The sequence below is a fragment of the Neodiprion fabricii genome, chromosome 2 (assembly GCF_021155785.1).
Source record: "Neodiprion fabricii isolate iyNeoFabr1 chromosome 2, iyNeoFabr1.1, whole genome shotgun sequence".
NCBI classification, from domain to species: domain Eukaryota; kingdom Metazoa; phylum Arthropoda; class Insecta; order Hymenoptera; family Diprionidae; genus Neodiprion; species Neodiprion fabricii.
The window spans coordinates 10067329-10080101 of NC_060240.1; the positions used below are offsets into that span (position 1 = coordinate 10067329).

The 12773-nt window shown below is 39.1% G+C and overlaps 1 protein-coding gene across 7 annotated transcripts in view; it reads right to left on the reverse strand.

Moving 5' to 3' along the window:
• LOC124175966 (calmodulin-binding transcription activator 2) overlaps window positions 1-12773 on the reverse strand; it is a 29576-nt gene that overhangs the window by 15136 nt on the left and 1667 nt on the right. For 6 of the 7 annotated variants that reach the window (XR_006869277.1, XR_006869278.1, XM_046556665.1 and 3 more), the window contains exon 2: window positions 5455-6190. Coding sequence is in view for 5 of the 7 variants with exons in the window: in XM_046556665.1 (XP_046412621.1) it covers window positions 5455-6052 (598 nt within the window). In the remaining 2 variants the exon portion in view is untranslated. Of the gene's footprint in view, window positions 1-436; window positions 1473-5454; window positions 6191-12773 lie in introns of those variants that run through there. The other variant, XM_046556669.1, reaches the window with a different exon arrangement.

Sequence of the window (12773 nt, forward strand, 5' to 3'; positions counted from 1 at the left end):
GCTGGAAACGACGTCTCGTACTATACGAACTGTGTCAATGCCAGGAACTTGAAAGAACGGCGTTGCTTCGGTATATTATCTGTGATATGAATCGAATTTATCACGGAGTGGCTAGAGTCATTTCTCGAATATTCAGCCAAGCGGGAATAACTTATCTGACAAGCATTGTGCACCTTGTTCAAGATGTTAATTACCTAGCCTAATTCAACGTTAGTTTGACATTTCATTTCAACAGATTTGTTCCTAAAACTGCAGTGTGCATTAGTCTCTCGAAAGCTCTATGAACACCAACTTAAACTAAAAGATAGTATCACTTTGCAACGTTCCATGCCTGACCATAAATGATTTTTCACAGTAGCCACCTCAAGGTATGTGTAAGTATCGATCAAAAATTCATGTTAAATGGCTAAATACTAAACATGGAAAAACGACTCACTCGGGGCAAGTGGCGTTGGGTAGGTGCCATGGTAGACCGCACGCGGATTCGCGTGATTGTATCCAGCCATCGTTCACGACCTCTCGTTTCACTCGGATAATATGATAATATTATTATCTAACGTGAATGTAGACAGATGGGCACGTTATCTGATGGTAGTCAATGATATTCATATGCTGTTCGTTGTTATTACTATCGTTGGTACTGTTATTGTTCCTATTTTACTTTCTCGGGCCTGAACTCGCAGGGCAGAATTGGAAAGCGATATGCGGATGTGAAGAGGAATTGCTTCAGAAGCAGAGATACTCTATTCAACGATTAACGTCATGGACGATGAGGAGTTTTGGAACGGATACAGAATTCGATGTACAATCGCGATGCTGTACCGCGATAGGATATCAAAGGGTATTATTTGTTTGTTCAAAAGGATTTGTACAAAGAGCGCACGTGGTGTGACCCAAGAAAATGATTAAAGACCGTGATGGGAAGGGAAATTAGTGCGTTAATTACCGCCAAGATGCATTGGCGATACAAGTAGGATCCAGTAATTGTAGGTAATTGTTGCCAAACGGGACAACGAAGAACTTTGTCATATACCGAAGGATGACACTTCGAGGTAATAATTTTATTATTATTCTTACTGTTATTATCAATATTATTACTATTACTGAACCGCAGAACATCCCAATAATATTGTGCACAGCCACTCGAATCGATTGATAAAAAAATTCATAAATATAAGTGGAGTTATTATATAACTATATTATTGTTCGATTTTAAATCGAGATTTTTTTATTTCGCCAAAAGTCAAGAGTCAAGACGTTTTAAACTAAGATTTTAGTGCAGTGTTTAGCTTAGCAATTAGTAGCAATTAGCGCGCACGTGGCGTATATGCTCCCAGTGCACGTGGTTCAGGACGCTAAGTCGATTGTTATCCAATCTCTTTTGCAGTTTTAATATCTGTACTGTTATTGTTAATTATTATTATAAATATTACTGTTATTACTATATTATACGTATAATATAAAAAATTAAAGCCCTGATTATATATGATTATTATTATTATTATTATTATTATTATTATTATTATTATTAGTTTTATTGTTTTAAAATTCTTTCTTTTTTTATCTTTATTATCTCGTCTCCCAACTATTTCTCTCAACGATCTTTCCTCGAACTCTTCAAATACGGTTTTCCCCTTATTCTTTTGTCAGCAGGGCACAAAGGTATATAAGTACGTACAATTGATACGTCTTTTCGACGGTTCGGAACTTTATTTTCCTTATATACTAAGTTACAACACTGAACCCGTCCCGCGGTAGGACAAAACAATGTAAGGGTCACACATATTAAATGAAAATTTGCATTTGCTTGCGATTTACGTTTAGTTTGTTTATTTGCTTTGTTGGTTGATTACTTTTCTGCTTTTGTTTGTTTTGTTTTGCTTCTGTTTTATGCGTAAGTAGTTATTTGGTTAGTCAGTGAGGTTAGTTAGTTAGTCAGTTAGTCGTAGTGTTTCGTTGTTGAGAATTTTGATAAAATAACGAATTTGTGTTTTCCTTCTATCCGTTTTGTCTTGTATTTTATATTATTCAATATTTCGAGTAAATTTTTTATTTCAAATTTTATGCGTTTACTATTACACGGTTATAATTTTCTTATCTTTTGTTTCTTTCTTCTTCTTTTTATTGGAGCTGATTGGATAGTTGCGTGATTTTGATTTTTCTTACTTATTCTTTTTAAACGTTGTTGGTTTTTTTGTTGCTTCGCTTTATTACAGTAGAGTAAGGAGTGTTATTTACAAATTTTTAATAAAATAGTTTTCAATAAGTTTGTGTTTGGCCCTGCTTGTCTGCTCCCGAGCGGCGGGAGCCGCAGAGTGAGCCTCCTCTTGTCTCCTACCTCTCGCCCTCTTCTTCCTCGCTTCCTACTCCCCTCGTCCACCCCTCGCACGTCCGCCCTCCGTCCTCGAACCCCGTGGCTCTTCGTTCTCCCGCGCGCAACCAGCAACCCCTCTTTTCCAAAGCATCCTATAGATGGTACCTAACCCTGTGGCGCTCGCGCATTTCACATCCCTCGCTGCCATCCCGACAAGGTGGTACCCGGGTGTGCTCCACTCGATCTCTCCACACGAACAAGCGGATACATACACGAACAGACACGTGGCTCACGCGTCGGGCTGCATCGCAATTCGAGGGAATGGTGCCGCCACCTTACAGTGACCCCATATAGCGACGAATTTATCGCTCCGAAAAGGCTACCAGAAGGGGTGGAGGAGGTGAAATTCGAGGGACAGGAATCCGGGTGCGGCGGAATAACGCGAGGAACGCGGTGAACAAATTTTCGAGAACCGGGAACCAACGCGCGGATGGCGGAACTGATGTTCGTCCGTGGGTAATTCGGTGTTCTCTTTGAAGAGGAATAATACTTTTGTTCTCACTTTTACGACATCGTTTCGGAGGAGAGGCTAATAATTTTTGAAAAGAATAACCTAGCGGTATAACCATCCGCCACGGCGATAAATTTCCCAGCCTCGTACATCATGCATAGTTTGAAAGTCATCGAGGAAGTAGGTCGCGTGTCAAAGGCTCACGTTTTCTATACCTACGCGTGTATAAGCTTCTTCTCGAATGTGCAAGGGTGTCAAAGTTGTTTGGTTATTTTTCCTCCACTGACCTCTCCTCGCGTTCTCCTTATTTCCGTGTGTATTTTTTATTTTTTTTTCCTTCTGTTTCAATCTGTCCTTCTTTTTTTTCCTTTCCTTTTCTAGCCTCTCCCTGGATACCAAGCTCGTAAATTACCGACGACCAACAGCAGCAACCAGCTACCCTTTGGCTTTAAATAGAAACTTGGCAACGGCTCTTTCAACTAGCTGTCTGTCTCTATCTCTGTCTCATCTTTCTTTCTCTTCTCACCTAACTATCCTCACTTCATTCCTTCCTTCCTTCCTTCCTTCCTTCCTTCCTTCCTTCCTTCCTTCCTTCCTTCCTTCCTTCCTTCCTTCCTTCCTTCCTATCCTAGCCTGCACCTACACGAGAATCCCAGGGGTGTTAGGCGTTAGCGTTACACGAGACATTCAGGCTAAGACAATCAATAAGATTGCAACCCCCGCCGCCTCTGCCGGTACCTGGAGAACGGTGGGAAGATACTTTCAGGTTACGCAACCCGCGGAGTCGTGTAAGGTACACGGACACCTGGACACCCCTGGTTGTGTGTAACGCCTGTTTTACATTTAGGCCAATCATTAAGAATCGTTTCGGAAATTAGAATCGCTATTACGAGGCCCGTTTCTCTTTCCCCCGATATTTTCTACCCCCGGAGGAGGCCTCTCGGGGTCGCTCGAGGTCGGAGGGTCGGAGGTTGGACGGACTCGTGCAGGGTCGAGGGTCGATATCAAGCGAGCCAGTCAGTCACGGATATAGTTACCTAAGGGTTGCTGCCAGGCTTAGCTTAGCCTGGACGCCGCCCTGGTGGCCGCCACCCGAACCATCCGACAGCATTTACCTACCCTACACCTAAAGCCCCGATTCGAACGGCTTGTTTCCCCCCCGATCCAGGCACGGCTACACCTCGGCTTACCTGCATCTGACAAAAATCTTCGAAAGCAAGAAACTTTTTTTTTCATTCATTTTTAAACTTTTTCACTTACTTTGAATAATTTTAAGTCTTATAATTTGATCGTGAGACAGCGATCTGAGCAAGATGCTGGTCCGAAGTGTAGAGATCGTACTTATTTTCAGAATTTCATGTTCAAATTCTCGTACCAGATTATATACTCTTTTTCATTTCAGGTAGATTTTCATCAAGAAACTCTGCAGTCTTGATTTCCCTCTTTTTTCTCTCAGACAAGTGACTTACCGTAAGCCATATCTTTCTATTAGTCTTCGTTTGAAAACCCACCAAACAAAAATGGGTCATTGAAAAATTGATACAGACCTATCACCACATTGCATTCTACGGTTTATCATCAGCGTGTATGTACCAAGTCATTAAAATGTATTCACTGAACTGACAATGAGTTCTCACTGATAGATACTCGTGCATTAATCCACTAATTCACTAACGCCACGTCTTAGCAGTTGGAGCACCTCAGGGAGTGATTTGTAATACCTACACGCAAGACGATACCTAAACAATAGTTAATCTCGCAATTACTAATGCTGTACGGCCCCAGCATGACGGGTATAGTATCTAAGCTGCACTATATGTACTTCAGTGTAAGTACAGGATAATGAACATTGCGCCGATTATATTAGAAATGCTGTGTTCACGTGTTTGCATACATGCATAGATTCTTACTACAGCATTTATACTCATACGGTATTTAATGATTGTAACAAAACTTTGAACAACTTTGATACCGGTTATGAAACGCTGACCTGGCAAAAAGCAAGCGTCGCTAAATGAGTTCAAAATACCAATCAAAATTGTTTGTCGGGAATAAGGACGAACCTAAAGCATCAGACAGACTACGATTGGATTGAGTCTGAGCAGTTGCACACCTTTCCAAGTTTTTTTGTTCAGAGTTCAATAACTTGTACTTACGAGTTACGTGAAATCAAAACTGTTCTTCGCGCTAGTATCAAGAAACCTCAGAATCGGAAAACTGCCTAATCCCAGAAGCGCCATAAATCGTACAGTATATCCTCGCAAGAAGTGATCTGAATCTTAGAATTATTCATCACATGTCATATTCCGAATCAGCCAGAGGCCGGGGCTGATTTTGACCGGCCAAACTCTCGCCCGAGATTTGCCAAATTCGAGGGGTTCGGAAGCCAACACGTCGACAGGGGCACACATAAAAACGTCATGAAATTCTTATAAATTGGCAAAGAGCCGAGGCGGACCGAACAGGGTCTCCCCAAGGAGTCCAATCGGTCTGCAGATCGAGGAGTCAAGATAACGCGGAATCGATGCTGACAAGACGTCTGCCGTGTACGAATCTCTCGTGATCGTCGGCAGCCGCTCGTAGTAAGAAACGCGCGCTCGAATCTAACGTACAAGAAGACAATCCTCACCAGAAGTGGTCTCGATGTCGGGTTTGACCTCGAGGCTGGTGGTCTCTTTGGTCAGTTTTCGGTTCGATGCACCGAGTCCGGATTCACCTCTTCCCGCGTCCTCGTCGCCGTTTCCGTTCACCTTCGACGACCCTCCGTTTATCCTGTTATTGGCATTGACCGTGACATTGACGTTGTTGACGCTATTGTTGATGTTGTTGTTGTTTCCATTTCCCGACGAGGAGTTGTCCTTCAAGGCTCCGGAGTTGGAGCCTCCGTCTATCTGACTGTTGTTACAGTTATCGTTCGCGGTTGTGGTGACGGAGGTTGGCTTGCCGATGTTGTTTCCAGCCTTGATCGCCTTCCGGGAGGCCTGTTGCAGGGCTGAGTGAAGGGCACTCTGACTGACCGAGGCCGTCGTCGAGGAATTCGACGACGATCTCACGACCACTATTCTGTTCTGATTTTGGTCGCTCGTTGACACTGAGACCGGCACCACGGTGTGATTCTGATGCGAAGCTGCACTCGACGTCGTCACGCTAGTCACGCCACCACCTAGGGACGTCTGTCTGATGACCAGGACGCTGCCCGCCGGCTCCAGCACCACCACCTGCCTCATTACCCGCAGACAAGCACTCTGCGTACCACCGTCCCGACACCTTCGATCCTCTTGTTGGCACCCTCGTCTCGATCACTCTTTCCCGGTCCAAGCTGGTTGTTTTTGGAAGGCTACCTCAGCCACTCAATGACGCGTCTTCTACGGACAAAACGAATGTCGGAGGTATTAATGCAAGTTTATTGACTCGGATCACGATGCAAGTTGATGGCGAGAGAATTCTAACGAAGGTATGTACCTTCTCATCATGTACATTTAACCTCTTCCGGGCCGAAATTTTCACGCGTTCGTTCCAAATATGGGACGATTGCCGGGAAGAGGTTAAACTAGGGAATCTTAGCCCTTCGAGCTAAAAACATGTTACGAATAGATGAATTACTTTAGGTTGCTGCGCCAACCGTCATTATTGTAAAAACAGTCTTTCTCTAGACGTTGACTTGAGAGCACCCATTTTCTTGAATATACGATTTTGCCCTTTATTTTCTGTGTTTCGCTGCGTTTGCGTTATTATCGGAGAACCCCTTTATTTTTCTTGTAACTAAAAGTTATAGCATGTACAGTAATATTCATTAATGCCCCCTCATAAAAGGCTACCTTGTTTTCGGTCCGAAATAAAATGCGAATTTGAATGTGTACGAATTATGTGACAATGACTCGCGATGCAGCCGACGTGGGAGATTTGGAGTCATTGTTCCCAGTAGAGCACTATTTTTTTGGAATCAAAACTAAAACGAGTTTTCTTTCTACAGAAATTTTATGTGTACATGATCAACGTATCGTTTCTTTCTCCCGTCGCTTGCGTCGCTAGTCGTTGGCACATAAAGTTGACTTGAAAAGGAAACTCGTTCCAGTTTTGATTCCAAAAAAATAGTCAACTACTGAGAATCAATTATTCGACATTGCTATACCCGAATTTCCAATCCGGCATCAAGCTTGATCGAAAGCTTTATAATAATAAGGTATTGGGGAGTAAATGAAAGGTACGACGAGCTAGTTGAGAGCATGAGATGATGAACTTGAGGCAATAAATATTCTAATACAGGTATAAATTCGTTTATGATCGGAACTCGTAATAAAAGAGCTCGATGGAACGAAACTTTGGATACGAGTCGCAATCGAAACCTAACCATGGCGTGGGTCGAGTTCCGTTTCACCGTTGAATTGATTCCTACTCAAATTTATGGGACAGATATATAGTGAACCTATGAACCACTATTAAGGACAAAGTATTTCTTAATCTAAAGTTTATCTAGTATTCACTCGTTTTGCCAGAGTAAAAGGAGGCCAAATGAATCCTAAACTTATAACTTGTGTTATACGGGAAAACTTTTAAATACAGCCAACGAACTATACAAAGCTGCCAAGCTGGTACCTTACAATGCAATATATTTTCATAGCGTGCCAATAAGAATACTTATTTCGAGATTAGAATATAGTTGTACGTTAAAATGAAATTATTCTCATCATAAGCCCATTTCGGAGTATTTTCTTGGATTGAAGTGGACCATAAACAAAGAGCGTACACTGTGAAAAATGTTTTTAAATTTACCACACATTCACTACACAAAATTGTAGCTAAATTTCAAATTTCATGTTTTGAACTGAATTACTATGCGTTCTCATTAAATTTGCAATAAAATTTTGTAATTTTGCTTAACTTGGTTCGAGAAACGCAAAAGCGTACTTCGACTTTACTAAATTACGTAATGAATGCATTATATTTGTAAATTTACTATACATTTGCTATACGCTATTTGGAATTTACTAAACATTCTGCAGAATTCACGTGATAAATGTCCAAAGAAATTCAATTACAGTCTGTTAAAATTAAAAATGTATTACAGCAAAAGAAATTAGTATGCATCTATATTATTTTCACTCTGCGATTTCGAATATCTCATAATTAGATTCGGAAATGTCGCATATGAACTTTAAATTCCATAGTCTAAATGCTCTTGTCCATTTGTTCAAAATTGTATCGTGATTATGAATTCTAAAACTATAATCTTATTGACGAGTTTTCGGTGACTGTATTATTTTCCATGTCCGCGTGGACCGTACATTGTATTATTAATCAAATAAAGTCATGGTTTTCCAACAAAGTAGTTTGGCCTAGTAAATATGGCGTCCAACTAGTGATCCGGAAATTGCGAACGACGGGGTTTCGAGTCCTGGTTAAGAACAAATAATAATGAGCTCGATTTTCTAATAAATCTAAAATGCGTTTTCATCGATTATAGCTTCCGTTACAATTTCAGTACATTTCCAACAAACTTTTTTAACAGTGTAAATTAAGCAGTGACGCGAAGTTCATTGCCACTTATACATGATCCGAATCCGAAGTATCGATAGCTATCTCATCTCATGACGAATGTGGATTCTTCATTTACGTACCGCATCGACTGTAAACGAAACACTGTAATGAAAACTGACTTCCAAAGCATAACTTCGCATGATGAAATATATTTCAACGGTGTCAAGTCATCTGAATTGCAAAGTTTCCTTGACTGAATTGCTTTCATGCTGTACGATGCATCAAATTTTGCCAACAGACACGAATCCTATATCAAATCTGTTGCGCAAGGAGTTCGTATGAAAAATAAAGCCCACTTAAAAATTCATAACTATGTGTCAAAATTAGCATATAACATCATTTCCGTGCATGATAAATACCGTGAGAGAACGCCGCTTTGTGTACGCTGTAAGGATAAGCCTCAAGTTATAAATCCCACGAGAAGAACGAACGAGCGACGGCGTAATAATCGGGGGGAATGTAAATGAAATGACAAAAAGTTGATGCAGCAATCTTCGTAACGCCACTGCAGATTTTTAAACTCGCCTGCACGAAAGGGCAGAGAAACAATGAAACAAACTTAGCAAACGTTGACGTAACCAAATATTCAAGAAAAATCACCACTTTGCAAATTTTCGTCGCTATTACAGTCACTCGTATATGTACCGAAATTTTTTTGACGAAAATGTTGTGGTTAAAAAAACAAATATATTTAGATGAAATGCCTTATTGACAACTATAATCATACTTGACGGTATAATTTCAACGAAATTTTCTTGTGCACCATGGTGAAAATGATTTCTACAATTTCCTACAAATTTTTTAGACAAATCGGAACATTTCGTACAAAATTGTCCCTAAAAATTGGTACCTGTAGAAATTTTCGAACTGTTTTTGTAACGATACTCAATTCACCAGATTTTCTAGTGTAAATGTAACAAATGAAATTCTTCTCAGGGTTGCGATAACGGGTGTTGTAAGAGGAAAATATTGGAGAATTCTGATAAGTTCTGATTCTATTGGGGCGCTCTGAACCCCGATGCTCATAAGCATAATAACCGCCATCTTGGATCCGTGTTTTGAATACAGAGGAAGAATTGTTCGAGGGCGAATTTACGTCGGTATCTTTTTTTTTTGGGGGGGGAAATACCTTCGCATTGATGAAGGGATGCTCCCGAAAGAATAAAAATCAATATTATTCCGTAGATTCGGTCGAGTGCAAATTAAACAAGTGATATCACAGAATCTAAAATACATTACAATATTAAACCACGGTTGGTGCTCTTTCATTTAAATTAAATCTAGCAAACACGATGCACGCATAATTATAATTGTAGAATAGACTCATAAGAGACTGGAAAATCGACGGTCTTCGAAAATTCAAAAAAACCAATGACGCCACTGATTCAGTCATCTCGTCTTGTGATTACCGGTCACCATTTAAGGTTATCGTTGCCGGCTGCAATGCGAATATAGATGAATCGTTTAAATATGTATATATATATATATATATATACAATGCATTCTAACAAAAAATTTCAGTCACTGTAGGAAAAGAGTATTTTTCTTCAGATTGCTTGAATATATTTCCCTTTTTATATAATCCAGGTGTAAAATTTTCCTGTACATTTAATATGTAATGGGAAATTGTTCGTACAAGTCGTAAATTACAGATGGCCCGGCACCGATCCCTCGGTTTTGGTTGGATAATTTTTTTTCAATCCTGAAACATGTAACGGGAATTAGCTCGCCACTGTATCGGGGTCAGCTGTAGGTGTAACGACACGGTAAAATGAAACAAATTACTGCAGCAACAGCACCAGCAACGACAGCGGAGGTTAAACAACGAAACGGCGACGCTCTTCCTGTTTTAGTCGCCGATTAATTGAACGATTAATTAATCAAATCATTTACATCCCGTCGTCAACCGAGCAAATTGAACGACAGTGGAATATGCTAATTTCAACATTAAACGACGCCGCGGGGTGACTCATTCGTTAACGCTGTCTCCTTTTAACCAAAAAAATTAGGATATTAGCAAGTCCCTTGTGAAAAGAATAATTGTGATCAATTGTACCGTTCAAATTGTGTACGGGCCATTCCGCGTGAAATTGAATGCTTTTTGCCTCGTAATCATCTGTGATTGTTTTAACTGTTTTTCGGTACACTGTAATAGTAGCATCTTCTGACTTTGTGTAAAGGCAATAGTTTCATAAGAAATTGAAAATCAGTGATTATTTCAAGGGTTTTGTGCGATCACTTCCTACACATGCGTGTTTCTTGGTCAAATTGTAGATCTCACGAAATTGTACGTTTTTGGCATCGGAATTTTTCTTTTATACACCAAGACAGTTTATTTGAAAATTTTTATCGACATTGTACATTGATCATTAAAAGGTGCAAAAAATAGTTGTTGTTAATGTGTTTCTAGTAATTTTCACATCGTATAAAGGTTTTTTAGATTTATATTCACACAGATGGGTCTTGAATTCTGAAAAACGGCACAGCACAGAAACGATTTTTAAAACTGATGTTTTTAGTAGGATGAAGTGCGAATGAAAAAATCGTACTATTTCGTATGGAATGCCTCATATAAATAGAAAAAATATATTAATATGATTGTTGGCTGAACAAAGACTGAAGTGTTAATCCCAAATTTATGGCTCCGAGGCGAAAACTTCTAACGATAACTTATCGCTTTTAACTACACATGTTAATCACGGAACCGTTGAAGGATTTACGCACCACTTGTTATATGTAATAATATATAATGCGCGAGCTGTACAATTTCTTGCTGAGAGCAATTTATCGATCAAAAAATGAAAAATTTTTTATTTATCCGATGGATCAATGCAGCGATATATTTGTCGATATCGATTCCCTAACTAAGAAATATTTCATTCATTACTTATTAAGTTATATATTAGGAAATTCTAGTAAATTCGGTATCGTCGCAGTAACAATTTAAATACCCTAGGTATTAGACGAAAATTTTGTACAACTAGTAACTATTTAGTATAATTATATATAGTAGTCAACAACACGTTTTCAGGCTATTGCGATGTTAAACCTAATTCACTAGATTTACTAATTTTTTTTTCAGAAAACCTCGTATTTCGTAATTTTAGGAACCTCTTAAATGCAGTAAATTATACTAAGGCAAAACGGTGATTCATATTTTCAAAACTTAGCTACTCCAAAGTCACTAGAAAATTGCAAAATAGTGATTTTTTTTCCCCTCCACGTTTCGCTACGCTATCGTTACCAACTTCAGCCTCGTACAAAAAGTGAAAATAATTGAGGACTGTGTACGGTAACCATAACTAGAAATTACCCTTATATCTTTGAATCCTGACTCTTACCCACACCTATTGTTTTTTTTTTTTTTATTTTGTCTTCTGCTACTTCTCCTTAAACAACGAATAGCAATACGCCGCATAGGAATGTAAGGTTTCATTCGATTATAAGATTACAAACTCGGCATCTAAATTCAAATTAAATCTACGATGCAGTAGCTCTCGCGAATATGACAGGCTCAGTGTATCTCGGATCTATAATTATTTATAGCTATACGTACATTATACCGTATATATTACATGTGCACAGACACAAAAAAAAAAATAAAAGTTTTGCGAAACAATTTCAAGTTCGTCGAAGACTTCTTCCCCCCCCCCACCCGCCACCTGCCGCTGCCTTGATGGAGAAAAAAATTTAGCGCAAACACAACGCAAAGTGTCAAATCTTTTTTCTATTTTTGACTCGGTGATGCAATTGTGTTGAAGTCATTAAAAACAGTTTTGAAAACCATGAACACGTTTCACGGTGTCGGCCGGATAATATGTGATATTTTTGTCTTTTAGTAGTTGCTACAATACGCACATTGTAATGTTGTTACGCATATATATATATGTGTGTGTGTGTTTGTGTGTGTGTGATATATTCACATGTCATAAAAGTCGAACCGCGAAGGAGTATAAAAACAATTTTACCCGCAGGAATGACAGAGTATAATTATTTGCTCATTCGTAAATTTATTTGCTCTCATGTTTTGCATTTTTGCTTTCGTTCACGTTTTACAATGTCATATTCATGTAATACCGAGGGAAAAATATTTCTCGGATTTTAAGGTATAGTGAATAATTCGAATTCACTAGATTCGAGAAGACTTTGAATAACAAATCCTCTGAATATATTTCTCAAATTCCCTAATATTTCCAAGAAAAGCTTTCGTCGTAATACGAATATAAAACAATTGTTCATAGTTGATGTTTACAGTAAAGTTGGTTGGTTGGCTGATTTTTTGATGAAAATGTAGGTCAGGAAAAACAATAACTTTTAAGTTTTACAACAAAGCTGTGTTTGTACCTTTGATCAACGTTTGTAGAAACTTTCTTTATTCAAACGATTTTCTGCTAGAGTGAAAAAAATATT